This window comes from Biomphalaria glabrata, chromosome 6 (genome assembly GCF_947242115.1).
Source record: "Biomphalaria glabrata chromosome 6, xgBioGlab47.1, whole genome shotgun sequence".
Classification (NCBI taxonomy): Eukaryota; Metazoa; Mollusca; class Gastropoda; family Planorbidae; genus Biomphalaria; species Biomphalaria glabrata.
In genome coordinates, this window is record NC_074716.1 from 32,555,982 (window position 1) to 32,583,540 (window position 27,559).

The following is a 27,559-nucleotide window of genomic DNA, read 5'->3' on the forward strand; positions in this document are numbered from 1 at the left end:
GATTAATTGTTTTTTACCCCACCCTCTTTTTTTTTTCGTCGTTAAAAATACGTCGGGTAGAAATAAATAAAAGAGTGATCTTCCAATGACTTCTTGGTCACAACGGTTAAGTTCTGCATTTCTTTCATCTTCTCTTCCTTATTCTTTTCCTTCTGTTAGCTGTTCCACCACCTTCATACCAGCCATTTCTATTCCCTGGGAATGCTGCATTTTAAAGCCAAAACCATGAAATCTCATAGAGTATCTTTCTCACCATTTTCTTTGTTGATTGGTTTGATGCTGTACTATTGACAGTCTATTAACTATCTTGGAGTACCTAGTAATATAGTGCAGTTAAAAAAAAACACCTGTTCTTATATCACCCTAGATGACGTTGATATTCGCTTAATAGGTAGTAGCGGTGTCAACGTGAAATCAGTAGTAAATTTATAGTATATACAGAATATACAGTGTATTTGTTGCCTAGCTCTTAACCATTTACGTATGCTATACAAAAAAAAAAACAGCTTATCGAAAACAAAATGTCTTATCAAAGTGCCCACCACATGCACTACAGCAGCCCAAGTCCAGTCAATCTAGTGACCTTTTCTGCTTTTTAGCTCAAGCAGAAAGAAATTAGTCATCCTGGCTAGACAACGTACAAAAATGGACCGGAATCTATCAACCAGTGTACCCTGATTTAGGGCTGGTCGTTTGTTATTATTGATTATCAGAAATAATTAATTTTTTTAAAAATAGAAATTGAATTTTTACAGCTTGTCATCTTTAAGTTTTATTCTGCTTAAAATAGGCTATTAATTAAAAACAAAATGAAAATATTTACTTCTGATTTAACTATCTGGTAAAACTTTAATGTCTTAAGAACTGTTTTAGAATACTGAGTTCATCAAATGATAGTAATAAATAATAATAATAGTAGGAATAATGAACAGTACTCTCATTTGTGTAAGTAGTACAAGCAGTTTTAGACTTCCCATTAGTTGGTTACTTTCTGTAAGTAACTTCTTACACTTTCACCTTTACCTATCCCTAAATCTGTTGGACCATTGGGGCACCACACAAGATTTGTCAGCCATCTTTCTCCATTCCTGTCTTTTGCCTTGGATAGAACCTCTTTAAATGGCAGGCTTTAAATTAATTAAATATAGGTCATTTTATCTAGCTAGTGACTACATCAACAATGTTTACTCAGCATTTGCTCTGGAAAAAGTCTAGCAATATATTCACTTTCAACCCTAAACCCTCATGCTAAAAGTAACAAAGACAAATGAGAAGATTACATTTGCAGGTTTATTTTGTCTACCTTTACTTTAGAACATTTACATTTGGAATTAAAATCAACATTTACATTTGGAATTAAAATCAAATTTTAGGACAAAAAATTTCAGGACAATGCAAGAAAAACAACTGTTTTCTTAACTCTATATTGTAGACAATAATTGTGAATTAAAAAAAAACAACTTAAAAACTTCATAGTTTGGACAGCAGACAGATATTACAATTTTAAATGCAATTTAGTAAATATAAATTTTGAAAATATCAAATCTGGCTAAGGCATTCACTAAGATTTACATTCCTGTCCAAACTACTTGTACTTCATACTATGAACAAGACTCATCCCTTCATTCCACTCCCCCAGTGTGTCAATTTAAATGACTCAAATTTAGTAAGGCTCAGTGTGTCAATTTAAATGACTCAAATTTAGTAAGGCTCAGTGTGTCAATTTAAATGACTCAAATTTAGTAAGGCTCAGTGTGTCAAATTAAATGACTCAAATTTAGTAAGGCTCAGTGTGTCAATTTAAATGACTCAAATTTAGTAAGGCTCAGTGTGTCAATTTAAATGACTCAAATTTAGTAAGGCTCAGTGTGTCAAATTAAATGACTCAAATTTAGTAAGGCTCAGTGTGTCAATTTAAATGACTCAAATTTAATAAGGCTCATACTAAACATAAACTTTATACATAAATACAATAGTAAAACATAAGTAAGAAGTTTAGTTCTTACATCTTATAAAAGATGAATAAATACACACACACACAAAAACACATTACATACATGAAATTAGTGTCTATTATATACTTGGGTCTAATTTAAGCATGCTTCCACTAAAATTAATTTAGAAATTCATGATTAATAATGAAAAAAAAAAAAAGAATTACTTTACATACTTTATGTATGTGAACAAAATCCTCAATACCAAATAGAAAATTCTGATAGCATTGCAATAAATCTTTGTATTTTACACAACTGTTTATTACAACAAAATGTGTTTTATGTATAGTACATTTTTTAAAATGAATGTACTGAAACATCTTTCCCAGAAAGAAAAAAAAAAATCTCTGTCAAAGCAAGAGACTTGTCTTTGAAATCCTAAAGAAAATTAACTGGTAGATGGTTGTTCCTCTGGGTATAGGACACTTGTAAGATGTTTATCTTTAAAACAAGAAAAGATACCATCCAATAAATAGCTAAAAAACTTTTCAGTTGTTGACAATATTCTTTTCACATACAATTAAACTTACAATAGTGAAAAAAAAAAACATGCACAGGCACAAAGAAGGCAACATTGCATGTTGATTGTCATTCTTGCAGAATGTTATCCTAAAACTTAATCATCACTAAATAAAACCAAAAAAAATATAAACAGTAGGCACAACACAAAAGAGAAATATTTTAACAACAATATATTGTACATTTTACTGAGAAATAGTTATGTGGAATATGCAAAGTTCTAAATGAAAGCTTTTAAAAACAAAGAAAAATAGACTATTTCAATTGTTACTCAGTATTTTTGTATATTTAGTGTAAATTTTAAGTAAATTTATACAATTCTCAACACATTGAGAAAAATGTGTTGGAGATAATTTAATTTAAAAAATTTTTTTTAATGCATTTCACTTTTTTACAATAATAATTACTACATTACATTGTGTGATGTTTTAAAACAGACACAATATTTAGTTTGCAGAATAGTAAACTTACCACAAAAAAAAAAAAAGTACTAAGTGACCATGTTCATTTTTTTCTCCCCATAAAATATTAATATATAATTATATTTTGCAAACAATGATTTTTCTTAATTCATCTTTTAGAATCACTACTATGAATAAAACATCCTATAATTTTTAACGTGTAATAAACTTTAGTGTAAGTTTTTAAACATTAGATCTAGCCTTCGTTCTCTATCTCTAGACTCCTCCTGAAGCTGTTTGATATGTGCCCGTTTGGTCATCACTTTGGCTCGAAGAGTTTCTGTGTAAATGTCCATTTGTTGCTATAAATAAAAAAAATAATTCCATTTTGACAAATTACATTCCAATTTAGAGATCAGGAACGTTGTTCAACAACAAAAAAACTTAATTTTATGTTTCCAAAAAGACATTAATAGATTTTAAAAGAATGGCAACAATTTTGCTCTATTCATAGACACAAAAAAATACAAAACAAATTTACTTTAAACAGTTCAAGAAAGACGACAAAACCATTAAAAGGAAATTTCTTAGGAAGACTAGCAACACAATTATTAGAAGTGAGTAGACAGGTGTAGCTCAAACTTAAACTCTACAGCCATTCTTTTTGAGACTTAAGCTATGCAAATATGTTTTATATTACGTTATTGTAAACAAATAGCATTTATAAAGAATGAATAGTTTTGTTGAGAAATAGGTCTAAAATCTGTTTGTTTTAGTACCGTATATAAAATAAGAAAAATATAAATGCTGCATGTATATCTAGGTGTATTTTAAAGTATTTGTTATATTTGCCCAAAGGATCTCAACCAGAAAACAAACATAGTAATTGTTAAATCATATATTCGCTCTCCAATAGCTAATGGAGTGGAGTTAAGAATATTCATGTGACATCGGCTTTGGTAAATTGTGCAAATGGAAGAAAACTGTTTTATTAATTGAAGGAAACACAATTGGGAAGTCTTTGAGTCTTTGGCTCATTTTTTCAAAGGAAAAGTTATATAGATAATCTTAATTGGATAGGCTTAACAAATGTATTCTTTTGTAATTTCTTCATTCTGATTTGGGTTGTGATGTTATTGTAATTAGACTTAAGAAATTTCTATCCCTGTATTATTACAACCAAAATACACTGAATCAAATTAAATAACTTAATATCATGTTTAACTTGACAGTTAGTATTGTGTATTGAGTTTGAGGTTAGTTGCTTTATTTTCAGAAGAATAGTAAAATATTAAAATAAATGTTTAAAATTAATATTTTACGAAAAAGTTTAAATATATTTGTGTATACCTCAACACTGTTTTTGTAATCCTCTGCATCATTACAAATTTTGGTGTAATCTTTGTCCAGTGTAGCAGTAAGTTCCACTACTTCCTCTTTCTTGACATTCTCTCTACAAGTAAAAACATTGTAAGTCTTCATGACAGTCCACACCTTTTTTCTTTGACTGCTCTAAGGTTAATATTTGTCAATATAAAACTAAAACTCATGAAGTTCGAAATCCCTGTCTTCAACCAGATTTGAACTTGAAAAGGTACGTAAACCAAGCACTTTACCACTCAGCCACCACACCCCTTGAACCAGAATAAGCAGCAGAAAAATACATTGACACTTAGATTTGTATTTTAATCCAATAAAAAAAAAAGGAAGGATAAAAAGAAATCCTTATTACTTATATATTGCATGTGGATTGTTAAAAATGTACATTATGATTTCAATTTCAATGTATTACTTTAGGATTTCAAAAAGGTGCAAGAACTAAATTTTAATCAGTCTTCCTAAAATTGGCTTTTTTTTCAGCTTTTAAACTTTCTAGAAAAATAGCATTTCTTTTTTTTCTTTTTTACTTTTCTTTCTTTAAAAAAAAAAAAAGCTATATTGTTTATCATCTTCCTTTTTTTTTCCCCCTTAAGTTTTTTCTCTTGTCTTTTCTTCCCTTTCTTAACTGTTATGGGAAACAAAAAAGAAGAAAAAAATAATACAAGTTGGATGATGAACCTTTAAAAAACACCAAGGGTACATTTTATTGTAATTTATTGTTAGCTTTCAATTGGGAAAGGTCGAAGTAAAGAGATAAACAAGGTTACAAAGACAGTGGAAACACAAACTAAAAATCAGCCCCTGAAGTGGTCCACCCAGGCAGGTAAAAAGGCAGGTTTTAATATTATCAGAATGAAATTCTAATCAAAGACAAATGACAGAAAATAATGGAGAAAAAAAGGTTAACTGATCTCGTGTGGTACCCCAGCGGTCCAGCAGACCAAAGGAAAGGTGAAAGTCAATGTGAAGTGAACCTGGCCTAACTGATGTCTTATAATGAATATCTAATAGATCTAATTGTTTTGTAAAGGGTCAATCTCTTATTCCTCAAGAATAAAACATTTTCGTAAAAAAATTATTTTTTTCTTTGGTTAGGTTTTTTCTATTTAATTGCAGCACTGCAGTTCACACGATAATATGAAAAACTGCTTATTAATTGTTGTTGTAAATTATGTCTGACATATGTATGCTAAATAGATTTTTTCTCTTTAAAAAAATAATAAACATTTTTTTTTTGTGCAAATATAATACTTAGTATAACAAAACTTACATAACATAAGAATACAAATATAAACAAAAATATTTTGACAAAAAATCTACAACCGTTTGCATAAATTTGTGTTAAAAGTATGGTATAAAGTCATCTCCCCTAATAAAGAGCCTCAAGTGTTTGCTACTATTAATAGTGAATAGTTGTAAAACTGGAGTAATTTTATGAAAAAAAAAACTGCTTGCATAAGTGATTTAAACAATTAGATTTTTCGCTTTCAGAGAAGAAAAAAGTAGTTGTTACATCAGAACTTTGAATTGTCTAAAATATTTCAATGTCGGATTTTCACAATCTTTTCTAGTTTAAGAGATCTAAACGGGATGGACAGACAGGCCACACAAAACTAATAGCATCTATTCCCCTTTTGGGGGCAGCTAAAATAATATGACTTACATAGCTGTTAACCTTTTGAGCTCCTCTGTAAGTCTATCCTTTTCTTCTAACACTTGCCTCTGTCTATCTTCAAGATTTCTGATCTCTTGTTGTACACTTTCAATTTCATTGGTGACAGACATTTTATCAGATTGGGATAGCTAACAAATAGAAAAGTGATTGAAGGTCAAAACAAAGTAGAGACAAATATTGGTTTCAGAGGGGTAGATTAGATTTAGATCTGTAAAGATTTCCCATTATGCACTTGTGTAAACCTGTTCAGAGTTGGGAAAACTTCAACCCATATGCACCCTTCTAGAGTATATTATGTTTAGGCAGTAGATATGATAGAACCCTCACACTGTGTGATTTTAAGATATAGCTTATACATTTTTTATTTTTTTTTAAATTTAATCTAAAAAAAAAAAAAAAAAAAAAAAAAAATAGAGAAAAAATTAACAAATTGACTCAAGCAATGCCTAGAATTTCTGAAAGTATTAGTTATATAAAAATATATATAACTAATACTGAGTCAGGGCTGTCCATTTTTTTTAATATTTAATTCACCATTTTCTAATTTGTCTCTAACTTGTTGTAACTTAAATCAGTTTAGAAGATAAAATACCTTTTTGAGAGATTCAATTTCCTCATCAAGACTGTGAAGTTCTTTCTCAACTTTTTCCAAATTGGCCTTAAGTTCAGTCAAGCCTTCAGAACACTGGAATAAGAAAACATTTATGCCTTTGTATTTTATAGAATTGTTGCCAATAACTCTTATGATTACCAAGGTTTTTTATCAGAACGAACATGATTTTGAAACATTTTCATTAAGAACTGAATTGCTGTGCACTAAAAATACTGTATTCAATTTACAAGTTTCTTTGTTGTTGTTTTTTTAAAGATAAGTTAGCATTGTGTAACATGGACTGCAGACCACAATAAAATTTGTTATTTTTTATGTCAAATCGTATTTGGCTTCCAGTAGTTTAGTTTTTGGAAAGAATTAGTTAATAGCAATAATGGGTTTAGCAGTTGTTGACTGGTAAACCATTTGTCAAGAATGAACTGTTACTGAATCAGTTGTCAATTAAGCATCTTGGAAAGATACCAATAGTTAAAATAAAGCCTTAACTGCATTTCATGGTTATAAAGAAAGGTTGAATTAAACTAACAAATAGACATGTCTGTAGTTCCTTTAAGTTCACGTTTAGATAAACTCAAAGAAAAGTCCCATTCTTTTTTAATGCTCTACAATTGTGGGATGTGTGGCTGAGTGACATAAATCTCTTGGTTACCTACAAAAGTGCCTTAAATACCAATACCAGCTTGAGATGAAATGTGTTTGCTTAGCACTTAAAGGCAGCATGGAAACCTTCTCCCAGGGCACCCCTCCCCCACATGTCCACAAAAGAGATTGGATCATAGCTCACTGAGCATTTTTTTTAGCATGAAATTTTGTGCTATATAAAAAGTAATTCAAAAGATCATTTGATTATCTATTAACATCATGAGAAAACTCTGAGGGGATCTTTTATTAAAAGAATGAGCATTTTTTTTAGCATGAAATTTTGTGCTATATAAAAAGTAATTCAAAAGATCATTTGATTATCTATTAACATCATGAGAAAACTCTGAGGGGATCTTTTATTAAGTGCTCAGAACATAGTTTCCTGACATTCATTACAAGAAATATACCTGTTCATTATCACCTTTGAGCTGGAATAAGTACTTTTCTTTCTTTCGAATGGAGTCCTCTGTTGACTTCTTTAAAGTCAACAACATTGGCTGGGAAAAGAAAAATAGATAAATTTGGAAAAATGAAATACATTAGACATAAATATAAGAAACCCTGCTGGACCATGAGGGCTTCAACAGCTCAGAGGCATAGTGTGTTGGGGGGGGGGGGGGCACGATGCCACATGCAGAAAAATGCACACACAAAAAAAATATTGTAGATATCTTAGGCTATAAATCCTAAGCTTAATATTATTATTAAATGCTTTTTATTTATAAGCCTATATTTCTATGTGATGTTCATGGAAAATGGGAGGGGGGGGGGGTGCCAATAAATTTTCTTGTGCACGTTTTGCTCACTATGCCTCTGCATCAGCTATAATTAAATGAAGAAGAGAAACAATGAACACAAAATAAGCTTATAGTTAATCTTATCTGACCAATCTGTTGTTTCTGGCTATTGGAGCAGAAAAGAAATGATCCTACCCCAATGTAAAATCACAGAAAATCATGAACTGACTAGAGACTGCATGGATGTGAGTGTCACATGAAGGGTGGGAGGAAGTAAAAAAAAGAGGGAAATGTTGATCTCCATTTAATTCTCTACAAATGTGTGTTGGTTGGTAATCCCAAGTGATGAGATGATGCTTGAAATGCAACAGACTCTACAGCAGTAATTTTCAAGACTGAGAGCAATCATCTCATTCAGTGATTAAGACTCCTATTGAAGTTAAAATGAAAACTGTTCAATAAAAAATTGCTTTTGAAATAAAAGAACGAATAAATGATTTTTCAATAATTGTTTTTCTAATGCTTCTTTGGGATGTCCTCTTAGCAATGTTATTCATGTCATATAAACATTCTATGTGTTGCATGAGCCGATTTAGTAGGATGCGTGCAAGGATTTTCCCAGCAATAGAGAGAAGAGATATTCCTCTGTGGTTGTCGCAGATCTGGCGGTTTCCTTTTCGCTTGTATAAATGAACAATTTTGGCATCTTTAAAGTCTTGTGGTATTGACTCTTTTTCCCACATAATTAAGAAGAGCTTATGAAGTCTTTCAATCAGGGCTAATCCACCTTTTTTGTAGACCTCTGCGGGAATGGAGTCAGCTCCTGGGGCTTTTCCGCTTGCGAGCTGTTGAATGTCGAGATCGGTTTCCTTTAGCGTAGGGGGGTCATCCATTTTTTCATTTATTGGTACTTGCTGTAGCCTGTCTATGGCTGCTTCATTTATGATGGAAGGTGTATTGAGAACCTTTTCGAAGTGCTCTGCCCAGCGTTTTAGAATTTCTTCCTTATCTGTCAATAGGATTGTCCCATCAGCATTTAATAGAGGCGATGAGCCTGACTTTGTGGGTCCATAGATTTCGTTTATGGCATGGTAGAAGTTCTTCATATCGTGCTTGTCAGCAAATTCCTGTATTGTTTCAACTTTCTTGCTAAGCCAGGTATCTTGCATTTGGCGTAGCTGTTTTTGCACATTTTTGCGGATGTTAGTGAATGCATCTTTAGTGGACTGGGAGTTTGGGTTGTTCAGACACAATTTGTGGAGCTTGTGCTTTTCGTCTAATAGTTTTCTGATCTCAGTACTGTTTTCATCAAACCAGTCCTGATGCTTTCTCTCCATAGGACTGAGTATGTTTAATGCTGTACTATAGATAGCTTCTTTGAAGCATTCCCAGCTTTTATCTACATTTGATTCAGTTAGAAGGGTGGACTTGAGGCAGTTCTCTATTGCATCTGCAAGTGACTTTTCAGTTTTGTCATCTGCTAAGCTGGCTGTGTTTAGCCTTTTTAGGGGTTTTGATTTTTGCGGACGTCTCTTTAGTTGGATACGAATGTTTAGTTTTGTGATGATGAGGCGGTGGTCTGTTCCACATTCTGCACCACAGCAAGATTTGGTGACACGAATGTCCTGATGGTCAGATTGTCTGGTGATGACGTAATCTATGAGGTGCCAGTGTCTTCAGCGGGGATGCATCCAGGAAAGACGCTTTCTCATTGGAAGACTGAATATTGTGTTCGATATGAGCAGCTTGTGTTCAGCACAGGTCTGGAGTAGTAATAATCCATTGCTGTTGCATCTACTAAATCGGCTCATGCAACACATAGAATATGGTCTACTACCAGAAAGCCAGTGCGGCTTCAGAAAAGAGCGTGGAACCATTGACATGATCTTTGCAGCAAGGTAGCTCCAGGAAAAATGCCAAGAACAAAATGCTGACCTGTTCTCAATATATGTTGACTTAACAAAGGCATTCGACACTGTTAGCAGAGAAGGACTCTGGAAGATCATGTCAAAGTATGACTGTCCACAAAAATTCATAACCATGGTGAGACTATTTCATGATGGCATGAAGGCCTGTGTTCAAGAAAGTGGAGAACCATCAGAGCCCTTCGAAGTATCAAACGGGGTAAAACAAGGCTGTGTCCTAGCACCTACACTGTTCAGTATCATGTTCTCCGCTATGCTGACAGATGCATTCACAAATCGAGAAAACAACAGGGATAAATATATCATACAGATTTGATGGTGGTCTATTCAACCCGAGGCGGCTTAAAGCAAAATCAAAAACAAATGCAGCAGTAATCAGAGACTTGCTATTTGCTGACGACTGTGCCCTAAATGCCTGCTCTGAAAACGATCTGCAGAGCATCGTCAGTGACTTCTCAAGAGCATGCTCAGACTTTGGCCTTACCATCAATACGAACAAGACTGAAGTCTTATATCTACCTGTTCCTGGGAAAGCCTACTCGGATCCAAGCATTACTATAAATGGACAGGATATAAACGCAGTGGACAAATTGACATATCTTGGCAGCACACTCTCCAGAAATGGAAAAATCGATTATGAAATCGACCTGCGTATCGCCAAGGCCAGTGCATCCTATGGCAGACTGTCTACAAATGTCTGGAACAGACGTGGTATCACCACAAACACCAAGCTAGGGGTCTATAGAGCCGTCATCCTCCCTACATTGCTCTATGCCTCAGAAACATGGACAGTGTACAGTAAACATGCAAAGAAACTTAACCACTTCCACATGACATGTCTGAGAAAAATACTAAATGTCAAATGGCAAGACAAAATACCATATACAGAAGTCCTTTGAAGAGCGTGTCTGCAAAGCATCCACACAATCCTGATGCAGTCCCAGCTGCGATGGGCAGGTCACGTCTACAGAATGGAAGACCACCGCATCCCTAAACGACTCTTGTATGGCCAACTAAGCGAAGGAAAGCGCTCGCAAGGTGGGCAAAGAAAGCGCTTCAGGGACGCCCTCAAAGCTTCTCTGAAGGCGTTCAGCATAGACCCAGGCCCCTGGGAGACAGAGGCACATGACAGAGCATCATGGTGTCGCGCTGTGAAAACTGGCGCACAGGTTGCTGAGGAAAAAAGAACAACGCTGGCAGAAGAAAAACGCAAGAAAAGAAAAGCAAGACAAACGACACTAGCTCCAGCTGGAATAACCTGCCCAGTGTGCGGCCGAACATTCCGGGCTCACATAGGTCTCACCAGCCACATGAGGAGGCATAAAACCCCAGTGCAAAGCCCTCAGCCCCCTGGATGACAAATTGGTCATCATCGAACCACAATGGACGAACTATATATATATATATATATATATATATATATATATATATATATATATATATATATAAAAACATTCATTAAAGTGGTGGTTGGGAACCTCTAGAATATAGGTCAATGTACTGTTAGGTAGAAGAAATACTTCAATACATGCCCACTCAATCATTTTATTATTTTCCACTTAAGCTCATAATGGTGATACAAAAGTTGTGTCTATGATAAAAAAAAAAGGCTAACTACCTTCACTGTATTGTCAAAGGCGCCAACTGGATCAGAAGAGAAGCCAGAATAAAGTCTAAAATCTCTGCCCCTGGCAAGCTCTGTGGTTTCTGGAACCAGCTTTAACCCAATAGCTATTCTATTATAGGTGCTGGCCTCCTTCTCTACCTAAGAAGTACAAAATTTAAGATGAGCTCTTTAATTTAATTAAAAAATACAAGCTATTAAAATAGTGGGCCATTTTCTATACTCTTCTAATGATTTTTATTACAAACAATAATAATATATGAAGAAAAACAATAAAAGTATTTGTTAAACTATTTTTCATTTGTAATACACATAATTAGAAATTTTTTTTTAAAAAAGAACCTCTTCATTTATTTTGGCTTGCTTCATAGATTTTTCCCAAATGTCTGCATCAATATTAGCAATTGCTTTCTCTAGCTTGTCCACTTCAAGCTTAAGACTGTCCTGCTCTGCCTTCAGTCTCTCCACATCGGCTGGACTCAGACTTTGTTTCTCATACACCTCTTGTAATTTGGTCAGTTTCTCTCTTTCAGACTGGAGGTTGGCAGCTGGAACAAGAAATATTTACTTAAGTCTAGCTTTTTTTGGGGGGGAGAAAAGGGAGAGAATGTGACATTGTGTACTTTACTTTGCACAGTATATATAAAGTGTTAAACCTTTTGATTATCTTAGTTGTAGAATACTGAGTAAGAAATATCTTTGCATCTCAGAATATGATTTTGTATTTGGGAGTTATAATTTAGTATCTTATGTATTATTACTTTACTTTTTATTCTTCTGTCCTGGAGTGTAGTCTAAGATAGTGATTTTACTAACAATGATAGCCAAAAAAATTGGGGGTCGATTGACGATTTGCCAGGGGTCGCCAATGACCATCGAAAGAATGGATTGTTTTGTCTATTCTTCTATTGTTGTGTATGTGAGCAAGGGGGGGGGGGGGGTCGCGGCAGAGTGGGGTATTGTAAAAAGGGGTCGTCGAGCTTAAAAGGTTGAGAACCGCTGATCTAGAAAAACAGTGGTGGTTTTTTTTTTTCATAAATTTATTTTAAAAACATGATAACATTTTTCTTTTGAATTAAACGTTATTAAATTTATGTTTCATAGTTCAGTAGTGTTGTTTTTTTTTATCACTAAAAAATGATGCCTGATAACTTTCCAAAGCATCTCAACTCCACTGCTTAAACTTTGTCTTTTCAAGAATGTCATTGTAGGCTTTAAATGTTCAGAGAAATGAATGGGGTCTTATACATGTCTTTGGATACTATTTAAAGTAATAGATTTCCAACTTACACAGCATTCCCAATTCATCTTCCAAAGTTTTATTTTCTGCTGCAATATTTTTTCTATAGTCTCTGAGGTTAGAGACATGAGCTGATAAAAGTTTAAAGTCACATTTTAAATTCTCTATTGCCTCTTGAATTTTGCGCCTTTTTTTCTATTATGGAGGGAAAAAAATATACTATTAGTATAACATAATTTTTTTAAAAGTATATTTAAAAAAATGAAATAGTAAGCAGGCTTTCTCCCAAGACCTCATGATCCATAGGGAAGGTTAAGTTAACATATTTCTGTGGCCAGCATGTTGCAATCTATCATAGTAGTTTTGGGCACAGTTAACTAACTTCAGAGACATATACAAAAATAAGGACACTTGATAGCAACTAAAATTTGTGGAATAAGGGACAAAAATCAAGTCTACATACACAATTATTTGGAAACAAATCAACTGCTAAGTGTAAGAGAAATGTAGGCAGAAAGCCAGGATGGGGTCAGCCATATGTTACACCGAGGATATCAGACATGGGATCAACAAGACAGCTGACAAAAAACCTGTTTACTGATTGTTACCTCCAGAGCATACTTGAATAAGTCAAATTGTTACAGATAGTTGCAAGGTGATGTGTCATCAAATTTAGCATGTAAATACTATAAGGGATAAAATCATGTTTACAATGCTAGAATTCAGTAAAAAAAAACAACAATACAAAAATAAGAGTAATAGTAATTGTATCTAAAACTTTTTTTGTTTACCTTTGTTTGTTCCATCAGGGCTAATTCAGTTTCAAGTCTTGTATTTTCATCATTCAGTTCTTCAACATTAAAACCTTGCAACTTGTGCACTTAAAAAACATTAAAATAGAAAACTATAACCCTATAATTTTGAAATAAATTTCTTTCTGAAAGTATATCACAAAAAAACTTTCCTGCATATATTTATATATACACACACACAGTCATCAAGCTTCAATGGATCATGTCACAGAAATGAGATGAAAGCCTGGGCTTAAGCTATGTTTGGAATAATGTCACCCATATAGCTGTTACTATCTTTCTATGCAGCAGGTGTCAATACAGTTTGAGATCAGCAGTGTTGCAGGTTCTCTAGGGTGTAGCACTGTGTGCTGCAAGCAGCCTAAGGTCATAGATCCTCATTTCTGATTGTGTACAGAAGCAAAGCAGCAGAAGTTTGAATTTAATTTTAAATATTGAAAAGAATAGTCATGTTCCATGACCTTTGTAAAAGACAACATTCTTAAAAACAGCTTTCATCAATATTGATAACTTTTACACTTCTGTCCCTACTATTTGCATCTCCATTTCAACATACAGATTTAATAAAAGAATAATATTTATACTACTTTCAAACAGATATTTGCATGGTTGCGCTATATCTACATATAAATATATATCAGAAGTCATGAGGTATTGTCTACAGAATGCTAGCAAGGTTACTAATAAAGTTAAATTAAATACAACTAGAAACTTATTTTTTATAATCTACTACAAGTCAGGCCAAATGAGGCCTAATAAAAAGAACTTACACAGTATTTTTTCAACACATGTATTTTGTTCTTCAAATGTGTCAGCACCTGACATAAAGGCAAGGTATGTTCTTACACTGTCATCAAAGATGATCTGTAGCAAATGGAGTATTACAACAGATTAAATTTTGAGAAACTCCTCCAGTCTAAATGTACTCTTAAAAATTTCAAACATTAAAATTTTTTAATTAGAAAATAACAAATGCTAAAAAAAAAAAGTTTAAAGTTTTAAGATGTACTATAGATATAACCAATGCTCAAATTGTTCTTTGTTTTTACTTTCTCTAGAGAAACAGTCTCTGATTCTGATGTCTCAAAGATAAACGCATCAATGCCGCCATGATTTTCAATGTTGAGAGCAGTCATCTGAGAAAAAAACACAAACTTATTATTCCTACTGAGAAATATTTGCATACACAATTCTGAGGAATTAAACTTAAAATAATTAGAAACCTTTCCCCCCTCACCCTCCCGAATTGTTACTCCCACTTTTATCCATACTTTTACTAAGTCCCTTTTCTTTTATTAAAACATTATTGAATATCTTCAGTTAGAGCCGTGGCCAGGAAAAGTAGAAATAATTTTGCAACTAAGATGTCACAAGAAAGCCACTAATAGCTATCACAATGACTAATAAAAAGAAAATCATGCTCTTAATGTGGTAGTTTAGCCTCTAAACACTAGAATTGTAATTCCATTTAATTGCACTTGAGGGAAGTATGCCTTTTCCGTGCTATAGTTCTATCTACTTCTTTCCTTTTCTTTAATTAGAAACTGTGGTTAGTACACAGTTTTCAGTCTCTATATATTTCTATTGTTTACATTCATATATATTTAAGTATGTATTTCAAAGGTGATAATCTTGCAAGGCTAAATTTAAGCAGTGGACCAGCCTCAACTACGCTTATGATTCATTAGGACTTTACTATTCTGAGCCTTGCACCAATTCAAAAGTTCAACTCTACAGATGGAGATCATCAAAGAATATGTAACTTACAGGTAGTGTCTCAATGATCCAAATGAGTGCTGCTAACAGATGAGGCCATGTGTGAGGGCTACCAGCAGACATTAGCTGAGTCTTTGAAATGGTGAAAGGGTAGCCAATTAGTTTAAGCACCCTAGGTACCTCTTCTTCCATCTTTGGCACTTGTTTATAACCAAACCAATACTGTCCAACACAGAACTGACAAACACAAATCAATAATATGTCATTCAGATATACTAATGTAAGGAATTTCCTTAAAAATTATAAAGTTAAGATCATTGATATAATTTCATTACATTTATTCTTAGAGTGATGATTTTTTTAACAACATATATAAGAGCACTAGAAAGACATCTAGACCTCTTGTCTGGGAAAGTACAATCCAAGCCTTCCACTCTTATTGGTCTTTAACAAAATGGAAATGGAAGAGGCAAATGGGGTTATTTTTACCCTTGGTAAATTTCCAACACCCTGATACACACAATAGGAATATCACCACAAAGTGAAGATTTAGAGTCTTTTCTTTCACTAAGATGGGTTGTATTATTAAGGCAGATGTGCTTTTCAGCACAAAACAAAATCATTTTAAAAGCATAAACTTTAAACAATAAGTGCAAAATGCATACTTTCTAATGTTATCTTTTAACTTTCACCATCAAAGAAGCAATGGTATAGTAGGTACATGTATGATGAATAAATGTTTACATAATATGAATATAATGTCCTATTTATCAACAGTTTGATTGAATACTTTAATATTATACATAATCACTTTGACACTATATTACCTCAAAGATTTTGAAAAAATCTTTTGCACTGGGCAATTCCAGGAGCTTTTGTGAAATAGGATGTGGATACTGATGGCTTATCAAAAACTAGAAAAAAAAAATTCATAAAAAAACAAAACAATTAAAATGTATTTTTTATAATACTATTATTTATACAGCATAACAGCAATACAAATATATTTTATCTGACTTGCATTATAGCCAAAAAGAAAACTAGGAAATTTTTTATATTTTTAAAATAACATTTGAACTCTTTTTTTTTAACCTATGAAATAGATGGAAAAATCTTAAAGAACAATTGTGTCAGTTCAAATACAATTGGTGCATTCAATGAGTTTCCTGTGGTCTGGCTAAAGAAAGTGAACTACAAGTATATTCCCTCCATATATACATGAGTCCTTTCATGTGTCTTATGAGCCGAAAATACAATATATTTATTTTTTGTACAAAGCTTATATCAAACATATATCTGTCTGGCAAAAAGTTTGAACATGTTTTTTCTCCCACTTCCCATTCTTGGAACAAGTTGAAAATTTGCAAAATTATTCATTGCACCTGACAAGACATGAGAAATTAACATCAATTAGTTAATTAATTATTGGTGTTTAATTATTTTGTTTTTAATATCAAAATAAGGGGAATAAATGCTACTTGCTACTTAATGAGAGATGTGGATGTATATATATATGGATTTAATCTCCTTATTACATTAATTAATACATTAGTCTTAATCATTACACTATATAAGAACAAAGGTGACAGAAGTGACTGCAACAATTACAGTGGAATCACCCTCTTAAGTATTGTAGGCAAAGTCTTTGCTCGAGTGATACTTCCCAGGCTACAAAAACTCGCTGATCGGGTCTATCCAGAATCACAATGCGGCTTTCGCTCAGGGAGATCCACGATTGACATGATTTTCTCCATCCGCCAACTCCAGGAAAAGTGCAGAGAACAAAGGATACCTTTGTACATTGCGTTTATTGACCTGACAAAGGCCTTCGATCTAGTTAGCAGAGATGGCCTCTTTAAAATTTTACAGTTAATAGGCTGTCCACCCAAGCTACTAAATGTAATCATATCTTTCCACCAAAATATGATGGGTACAGTGCAATTCAACGGTGCCAGCTCTGAAAGTTTCAGTATAAACAGCGGAGTTAAACAAGGATGTGTCCTGGCCCAAACCCTCTTTGGAATACTATTTTCACTGCTAATCCACAACGCGTTTGACAAATCCACTGAAGGCATCTATCTCCATTCCAGATTTGATGGCAAACTCCTAAATATTGCCAGACTGAGGGCCAAAACTAAAATCAGAGCCACCCTCATAAGAGATATGCTATTCGCGGATGACACAGCGGTAGTGGCACACACGCAAGAGGAACTTCAGTCACTAATGTCCCGCTTTTCTCAGGCCTGTAAAGAATATGGCTTGACTATTAGCATGAAGAAAACAAATGTTATGGGACCACCTGCTACAGCACCACCCTCCATCCTCATAGACGATAACAAGCTGGACGCCGTAAATGAATTCTGCTATCTGGGATCCACAGATGACCTGTCTCTAGAAGAGGAGATGAAAAAACGCTTAGGGAAGGCTGCTTCGACATTCCCTAGACTTAGACCAAGAGTTTGGGAAAACCATAAGCTAACTACGGTGACCAAAATGGAAGTCTACAAGGCATGCGTTATGAGTACACTGCTGTATGGCAGTGAATCATGGACCACCTACGCAAAGCAAGAGAGAAAACTGAACTCATTCCATTTGAGATGTCTCCGTAGGATCTTGAATGTCACATGGAAAGAAAAGGTGTGCAATACTGAGATCCTTGCCCGATCAGGTATTCCCAGCATCTTTACAGCCCTCAGACAACGCCGTTTGCGCTGGCTTGGAAATGTTCGCCGGATGGAGGACAAGCGCATCCCGAAAGTCATCCTCTATGGTCAACTCGCGACTGGCACAAGAAAAACTGGTCGCCCCCACCTCCGTTACATAGATGTAATAAAACGTGACCTCAAATCAGTGAACATCAATACTGACAATTGGGAAGACATAGCTCTAGACCGCAACAGGTGGAGAGTGACAGTGACCAAGAAAGCTATGGACAGTGAAAGTACATGGGTCTCAACCCAGGAAGAAAAACGCACAATCCGAAAAACGGCCAGCTCCTCTATCACCGAAGCAAAAGCCACCTTAACCTGCGCTATCTGTTGACAGGAGTGTCTCTCCAAAATAGGGCTCCACAGCCACATGAGGAAGTGTGCTCTGAGATGAACCATAGTCGTTCTACGACTGAAGGAGGCCAATGAGTCTTTACAGCCTGTGGGTCGCGACCCCCTTGGAGGTTGATTGACGATTTGCCAGGGGTCGCCTAAGACCATCAAAAATAAGGATTGTTATTGTCTATTCTTCTATTGCTGTACGTCTGTGTATGGGGTGGGGAGGTTGCGGCAGAGTGGGATATTGTAAAAAGGGGTCGTCGAGCTTAAAAGGTTGAAAACCGCTGCTTTACAGTCTCCATTACATTACTGAATCTAAAATATTTCTGTTAGTGTGTAGTCAGGCAGCTCAGTTTTCTTACTGCACTTTTGGTAAGTAAAGTCAAATGCAGAGCACATCACTGATATTATTAGAGCTTTTAGAGAACTAAAAATATGTTGCTTTATTAACAGGACTTAAGGTGTATGACAAAAAAACTAAGTACATCTTATATTGACAAGAGTTGAACAGAGGAACAAAATATTAAAATTATTTACCATTTTTTTTTGTCAAAGTAGAAACTTCTAAATGTCAAGGATACATTTCCCTAATCACATAATCATACAAGTAAAGAAGAGGATACCTTCAGGTAACACAGCGTTCAATAGCACTCACCACATACTTAAAAGCAAAATATTCTCAAGGAAAGCACACAAAAAAAAACAAAAAAAAAACATTTACATAACTATCATACAGCCAAAAGTTATGTATGCTAGTGAGACCATCCTACTTTCGTGGCATACAGCTGCCTGACAAATGTTATTTTTAAATTAAAACTTGTTAATACTGTATTTTACAATGTTGCATAACTTATCATTAGTAAAAACATGTTCTTAATAAATTTGTCTTGAGTTCATGTTATAAACCATGACCATGTGTAAATGTTTTAATTTATTTAAATATTTTTTTTAATTCATAAGAAAGCATTTTTTACAAAAGGTCAAGTACCATTAATTGTAAATAATCAATGGCACTGAGTAAAAAAAATTTAGCCATTTCCAGTACCTCTAAAAGCTGTCTGATGCACTGAGCTTGATACTTTTTATCATAAATTGGTCTTGTGTCTTTTATAACATCTGTTCTCCCTCTGACACCAATACCACTTGATGGACGCCTAAATCAATTACATATATTAGTGCATGAATAAGTTAGGTTATAATTAATTTGCTTACAATTAATTTGCATAATCTTTTGAACACAACTACAACACAAAAATGGAACACCTTAAATCCATCATACAAAAGACTTTCCTTGACATCTTTTGAAGAAAAATTACAAAATGACACCTGTCATCAGAGCAAAGAGGGATGCACTCGATATATACAAACAAGACAAAGCCTACTCAATGAAACCTGTTAACTCTGAAAGAAGCTAGAGACACAGTGTAGAGGACAGCATAGATCTGAGCCAACGAATACTAGGTAAAGCTCAGTGAAAGTATTAAGTTTGCAGCCCAAACAGGCAACATCAGAATCAAATGTCGGAATCAAAAAGGCTCTTGGACCCTACCAAAACAAGTCAGCACCTCTTAAATCAACCACTGAGGAAATCATCACGGACAAGTGCTTACAAATGCACAGATGGGTTGAAAGCTACTCCAAACTCTACGCAACAACAATTTTAGTCTCTACCTCAGCCCTCAACACTAACAATGAATTACCCACAATGGATGAGCTAGATGAAGTACCCAACATAGTAGAACTCAACCAAACCGTAGACAAGATGGGTGTATGCAAAAGCCTAGTAAAAAGCTACATTACGCCAATCTCTACAAGAACTGCTCTGTGAATGTTCGCAAGATGGTGCTGTGACACAGGACCTGCGGGATGCTAAATTCGTCACCCTGTACAAGAACAAAGGGGCCAGAAGCGACAGCTTCGTAAGTATTGTAAGCAAAGTCTTTACCCAAGTGACACTGATTACTTCCAAGACTACAAAAACTCGCTAATCAGGTCTATCCACAATTTACATGATATTCTCCATTTGTCAGCTGCAGGAAAAGTACAGAAAACAAAGGATGCCATTGTACATTTGCGTTTAATGAACTGAATTATATAGATAAGGGACCTTCGATCTAGTCAGCAAGACAGCCTCTTTAAAACTTTGCAAGCTGTCCACCCAAGCTGCTAAATTATGCATAATTTGTATATTACTGCCCCAAAAAAAAGCATATCTAATTGATATAAAATTTATTTATAAATATTTATCTTTACCCCAGTTTTGGAATAGCTGAAAACTGGTTTACTGAAGATTGTCGCTGGTTCCCATAACTGGAAAGTCTTGAATTTCCATATCCAGAAATGGAGGGTCGTCCGATCAATGATGGCCTCTCTCTAGATGGATTTCTTGAATGAGTTGTATTATCAGCACGTACCCTTTGAGGAGGCCCCCCAATGGATGATTTCCTCATTTTCTTTTAGATTTTTCAACCTGGCTCAGTGAAGCTTTAAGTAAATATTGTGAAAAACGTACAATACAAATATTTTGTAATTAAAAGTCTCTATAAAATTTAAAAGATTGCATTTCATGCTTGAGTAAAGAGCAAGTAATGCTAAATAAAAGTCTAGTAATTCAATAAAAAAAAATATATATATATATATACTATAGATACATTAACTAAATATTTAACTACTAAACATATATATATATATATATATATATATATATATATATATATATATATATATATATATATATATATATATATATAATATATATATATATATATATAGGACTGTTAAGAATTGTAACTTCAATTATTACTTGAAAATAGTCCTCCATTGAGCTCATACTCACTTTCAATTAAATTAGCTTTAATTGAATCTAAATTTACTAAAATGTTTACAAAATGTTTTGTTACATTGTATGTTTCTGATGTTTCATCAAATTAGAAGATAATAACATCCTTGCCCAAACCTTACATAGGATGATGGGGGATCGTAACAGTCAGGGTTCAAACCACAGAAAGACAGTCCAGAATGCATACACAAATGCACATGACTGTCATGACCAGGTAGTCAACCAGAAGTAGAAGAATAGTCTGAACAGTGAATATTTATCTCAACTTGATCTAGATCTATTAATAATATATTCTGGATCAGGGGTTCTCAACCTGTGGGTCATGACCCCCTTGGGGGTCAATTGACGATTTGCCAGAAGTCATCTAAGACCATGGAAAATATGGATTGGTTTTGTCTATTCTAACATGTAAAACTTTATATTGTACAAACTTTTTTTTCCATTTTAAGTTACTTTTTTTATTGTCATTCTAGGAAAGATGTTTTAGACAAAAAACAGAATGATCTCAAACATTTGAATTGTCGCAGCTTAACTATTTTTAACAGTTTAAATTAATGTAGAATGTAAAATAATGCAGACCACATCGTTACAATATCTATATTATTTCAATGGTTACGTCCTGGCGAAATTAAAAAGCAATTTCGTTAAAGTTATTAATACGCCATCGTTTAGTAATAGGCCTACATGTTATTGAAGGTAATATTTTCATTATGGAAAACCCCCATGACAGTGGTTCTTGCACAAAAGAACACTAAGAAAAGAAAATATAAAGTTGATATGGTTTTACTTCAATAGTTTAAACAGAAATTGAAAAATCCCAGTGCGTTAGTTGTAACAAGGCTCTATAAGCTGAATCAATGAAGCCGAAATAAATGCAATTTCATTTGATACTCAACATCCGAGCTTTGTCGACAGGATATCCATTACTTTATGGTAAAGACAGATATTTAAAAAGACTGTGATTTTAAAGCTGAGTTTCTCTTTTGCAAACAACTGGAAACAATTACAGAAAATCTGATTTTTTGGTCAAGTAAAAAATGTTATTGAAAAACATTAATGGTGTCAACACAGATGGTGTTTCAATTTTACAAGTATGTTGGTCTTGATTTCAAAGTTTGGTAAAGAATGAGTTATAAAAAGTCACCAGAACTCACTGCATGATTCATTAACGAATATTAGTAAGAAAGACACTGCCACAAGAATTACAAATAATTAAAAGGGTAACTGTCTGGATGAAATGTAACATGGCTCAATTTGTCTGAAACAATCAGATCCTTATTAATGAAAGTTCAAATTGGCAAACTAAGATAGCATTTTAGAAAAATAGTTGCATGTTGCCAATCTTAACTACTCTTTATGAGGAAATTGAGAGTGAGCCCGACAAACAGAAAATCTGAATAAACATTTGTTAATTTCATGCGCATGAAATTTCATCCTACTTTCCAAATCTACCTGACAACCCGTTTGTTGCTTACACTTTCCATAAGTTCATTTACAGTCAAAGATGAAGATGTTCCAGAGACAGCTTATTGAGCTCATTAATAGAGATGTTGAGAAAAAATATTTCTCTTTAATATCAATTACATAATCTGAATCAAAAGCGTTTGCAGTCATATCGCAATAGGTCTGTATGGCGATTTTTCTCCATTTCAAATAAGTATTTTTGCAAAACATGCTTTTCCAGTTTTTTAGTTTTCAAATCTAAATTAAGTAGTAGACTTGATGCAGAAGATAACAGTAGTTGTGATCTTGCAAAGACTGTTCAGAGAATCCCTAATCTGATAAAACAGAAATAAACTCAGACAATCGCAACAATATTGTAGCAATGTAGTTTACTATTGTCCTGCTCACTTCCCGTGCTCCAACATGTATCTCACATTTTCATATAAATATGCAAAGTGAAATATCTATTTGTAATTTAATTATAAGAAGAGATATATTTGAAGAATATAATTTCCTTCTATCAGATTTCAATTTTATAACATAAGGAAAAGTTATTACATCTTTAATGCTTTTAAACCAAAATAGTTTTGCATTGGGGGGGGGGGTGGGGGGGGGTGCCGCAGAGAGTAGGGAAATGTAGAAAAGGGTCGACAAGCTAAAAAGGTTGAGAACTGCTGTTCTAGATTATTATAGACAAATACAGAGAGATTCTAAAATTAAATACTAAATTCAGATCAAAATCTAGACTAGGAGTAAGACTAGATAGGAGATTACCATAAAAATGACTTTAACGTTGAGCATTTAAAGTGAAATAATTGTAGATTCTAGAATCTAACTATAGATATAAATAATATATTAAATTAATATATATATCTATATATATATAATTCTCTTCATGGCTCAAGAGTTTGGACACCACGTAATGGAAAGATCATTCTTTTATTTTCGCAAGTCGGACAGACTACAGTTACCCTACACGTAATTTAAGAGGCGAAAAAAAAAAAAAGAGGGGTGGAGAACAAGTAGTATTCACCCGTCACTAAATAGCTAGGCCGGACTTAACCATTATGATCAAGAAGTCATGGAAAGAGAACAAGTAATCTACTCTGTATTCACCCTTCACTAAATAGCAGGGCGGGACTAACCATTGTGACCAAGAAGTCATGGAAAGAGAACAAGTAATCTACTCTGTATTCACCCTTCACTAAATAGCAGGGCCAGACTTAACCATTGTGACCAAGAAGTCATGGAAAGAGAACAAGTAATCTACACTGTATTTACCCGTCACTAAATAGCAGTGGCGGACTTAACCATTGTGGAGCCCTATGCGAAACGGATTTCGCGGGGCCAGGTTTGGGTAGGGATACAGATAATAAGTGAAAATTAAGAGTTTGTATCAGAAAATAAATGCGTCTTTGCATTTTATTTTAGGTTGCAGTGGCTTAAGACCAGCCCTGCAAAATAGCGGCGTAGCGCCGGTCGACTAGTATATAAAATTATAAGTTTCTCTAAGACAACTAAGATCTAGAGCTAAATCTACTATGAACTAGAAGTAAAATCTAGAATTTAATCTCTAGAGATTAATCTAGAATTAGATGCTATAGTCTATAGTACAAAATATATAGCCAGCTTCTAGTAGCTATACTTTTTAAAACTATACTAATAAAAATAAATAATACTTGATCTCTAGATTTAGTAGATATATTCTATCTAGAATCTTAATCTAGACTAGTGACTTGTCTTCTACTTCTCCAGATTCTAGATCTAGATTCTAGTGACTTTTCAATTTTACTTTTTGTATGAATTAAAAATAAAGACTCTAGTCACTCTAGATCTAGATACATCATACATGTAACATTGTTACTCATAAGACTCATTCCGAATGTACTCTCTACTAGACTAGATTTAGAGTACACTAGATCTAGAGTAGAAAGAGTTATGATCTTCTCTAGATTCTAGTCTGCTAGACTGTGGGTACTTTCATACTTTGACATCCTTACTCTACTAACCTATAAACTGCTACTGCTAGACTGGCAGCTAGACTAGCTGCTGTGTGCTATCTAGAATGTTTATAAGACTTATTACTACTCTAGACATACTCATGATATTATTGATATAGATCTAGTTTTGAAAAGCATGGCTACTAAGCTAGACTTCCAAACCCAAGGACATGGTGTTAGTACTGTTACTGTTAACTGTTTGTTGATTTATTGTTCATTGTTTTTAAATTTTGTTTTTGCTTCGTTTTTTAAAAACACTTGCTTGTCAGAATATCACGTGTGAAGTTGTCTTGTGTGTAGTTGAAGTAGTACTAGAGAATCTACTACTAGATCTAGATCTACTCTAGTCACTAGTCATTCTATAAGTCTATCTAGAGTCTAGATCTAGATCTCTAGATCTAGACTAGAGTCTAGAGTACTCTAGACTCTAGAGTATCTTGATTCTTGAATCATACAGTGATACAGTTACAGTGTAACACACATGACGTGACATGACACACATAACCGGGCGTAGCAGGAGTAGGACTCAGAGTTACGAGTAGGAGGATTCCTAAGCCTTTGCCTTTCTCTTTATTTACTAAAAACTAAAAGTAAGTAAAAGTAAAAGAAGCTTTTTGACATTTTGTTGAATAATGAATGTAAACAGTAAAGTCATACTCATACTGATCATACTCCATTGCCATAGGCCATAGCTAGGAGTAGGAGGCATGATTGATCATGATAGGGCTAGGGCATATCTGAATGATATCTGTCATAATACTCATATCATACTAATCATAGGGTAAGAATGATTTTGCATTTAGATCTAGTCTAGATCTAGTTTAGTAAAGTTTAGTTAGAGGATCTAGATTATACTTACAGTTAGATCTACAGTTTTAGGTAGAATCTAAAGCTAGATATCTAGATTATGTCACTCATTGTATTGTTTTGATTTTTAGCAATATTTGTAAACACAGCGCTTTGGGAAAAACAAAAATCGCGGCCGGAAGCTTTAAACTATGCACGAATATCACTAACCTAGATCTAAGCCTTAGGTTAAAATTTTGTATTATATTATATTATATTATATTATATTATATTATATTATATTATATTATATTATATTATATTATATTATATTATATTATATTATATTATATTATATTATATTATATTATATTATATTATATTATATTATATTATATTATATTATATTATATTATATTATATTATATCACTGACCTAGATCTAAGCCTTAGGTTAAAATATTATAAAAGACGCGTAATTAAAAAAAAATATATTTATGCCCTAATAGATATAGATTTATATTATTCTATATTATAAATATATTTATAATATAGAATATATATATAAATAGGCCTATAGTGTAGCCTATAGACAGAATAGGCCTATAGATGTAACTTAATCTAAGTTGTTTAAAATTCAGAGAACCTATACATGTAGGCTCCAGAGGAAGAGAAAGGATAATCGTTTCATCTCAGCAGATTTTATGCCCTTAAAATGACCAAATAAACCACACACATTTGTCCGCAAGTAGCTCCACTATGCTTATAGTTTGACAAATGCTGTCTTAAAACTTAAAAAGGACACTAAAAGAAGAAAACAGCAGACAATATAAACTCTATCTAGAGTCTCTAGACTTTATTTCTAGACCTAGGTGACACCTACGAATAGTACTATTTAAATATTGTCCATAATTTTATTGAGCACTTTTATAAAAATTTCTTTTCTTGTTAATACTCGGTCGTTGATTTGTAGCTTCTTACAGCTAGTAGATCTACCATGGAACTACAAGTTACTGATGTTGGGGAATTAAATTATTATAGCATATGTAGAGTAATGGAGGGATAACTCTATCTCGCTCAGATCAAGGATTGGCCTCTTTAGTCACACAAGAAGCTGCAAAGGGAAAAGATCGTCTCTCGAAACGTAAAATGCCATGCCACAGAATATTTAACAAATAGATATATGTAGAAACAAATGAAAGGATAACTAAAACAGTATAGGCCTATACTCACTAAAATACACATATAGCCTATACTTTCTGTCTCCTCACGTCTCTTATTGTACCCCCTTCTAAATGTTTACATCAAATTTATAATCGACTGAAGAAGACATAGCTACTTTGTCCTCTGCATTTTAAATAATGCCAAGAATCTGTAAGAAGTCAGATGACTTTTATAAATGATATATATATATATATATATATATATATATATATATATATATATGTGTGTGTATATATATATATATATCATGGGCGTAGCCAGGGGGAGGGGTTTGGGGGCTCAACCCCCCCCCCCCCCGAAATGAAATCCCCCCTCAGGGGGTGTCGGACTTAACTAGACTGATCTTTTGCTTTAATTTTGTTTATTTTAGGTGAAATTGTAATAATAAACCATCACTTGCCCTAGCACAGCCAAGGGGGTTTTTAGTTTAAAACCCCCTACCAAGGGGTTTTGAGTTTGAAACCCCATATCAGGGGTTTTGAGTTTAAACCCCCCTTCCATGGGATTTGAGTTTAAAAATCCCTACCAGGGGGTTTTGAGTTTAAAACCCCCTACCAGGGGTTTTGCATTTAAATCCCCCCTCTTCTATAAAACAAAAAAAAAATGCAAACGACAATCCCCAAATTCCAAGAGCACATCTAAGGAAGATTTTTTTTTTATTTTAAACCTCTCTCCAAAATTTACGATAAACCCGTCTTCAATATAAAAAAGCAAATTACACACTCAAAATTGTATGAGCGTAGCCAAAAGGGTTTTGAATTTAAACCCCTCTTCAGCTGGGTTTGAATCTAAAAATACCTCTTCAATATATTAAAAAAATGCAAATTACGCCTTCAAAATGCTATGAGCATAGCCAGAGTGGTTTTTAGTTTAAACCCTCCGCCAGCGGGGTTTGAAGCTAAAAAATAAATCTTAAAAAAAATTTTTTGTTTAAATTTCGCAA

The 27,559-nt window shown here is 33.6% G+C and overlaps 1 protein-coding gene across 2 annotated transcripts; it reads right to left on the bottom strand.

The window, feature by feature from the left end:
• Positions 1 to 1,646: 1,646 nt before the first annotated feature.
• On the bottom strand, positions 1,647 to 26,293 carry LOC106071648 (kinetochore protein NDC80 homolog). Of its 2 annotated transcripts, none has more exons than XM_056033529.1 (16): positions 26,276 to 26,293; positions 20,579 to 20,809; positions 19,371 to 19,479; positions 16,106 to 16,192; positions 15,330 to 15,515; positions 14,612 to 14,698; positions 14,333 to 14,426; positions 13,542 to 13,630; positions 12,801 to 12,945; positions 11,853 to 12,058; positions 11,505 to 11,651; positions 7,632 to 7,721; positions 6,562 to 6,654; positions 5,958 to 6,097; positions 4,265 to 4,367; positions 1,647 to 3,276 (listed from the first exon to the last, which is right to left on the bottom strand). In XM_056033529.1, exons 2-16 carry the CDS (start codon positions 20,773 to 20,775, stop codon positions 3,145 to 3,147), a joined length of 1,905 nt encoding a protein of 634 aa, XP_055889504.1. In that variant the 5' UTR covers positions 20,776 to 20,809; positions 26,276 to 26,293; the 3' UTR covers positions 1,647 to 3,144. The 2 variants fall into 2 exon arrangements, with proteins under 2 accessions (XP_055889504.1, XP_013087258.1); XM_013231804.2 differs by lacking the exon at positions 26,276 to 26,293 and adding an exon at positions 25,467 to 25,604.
• Between the last annotated feature and the right edge of the window lie 1,266 nt (positions 26,294 to 27,559).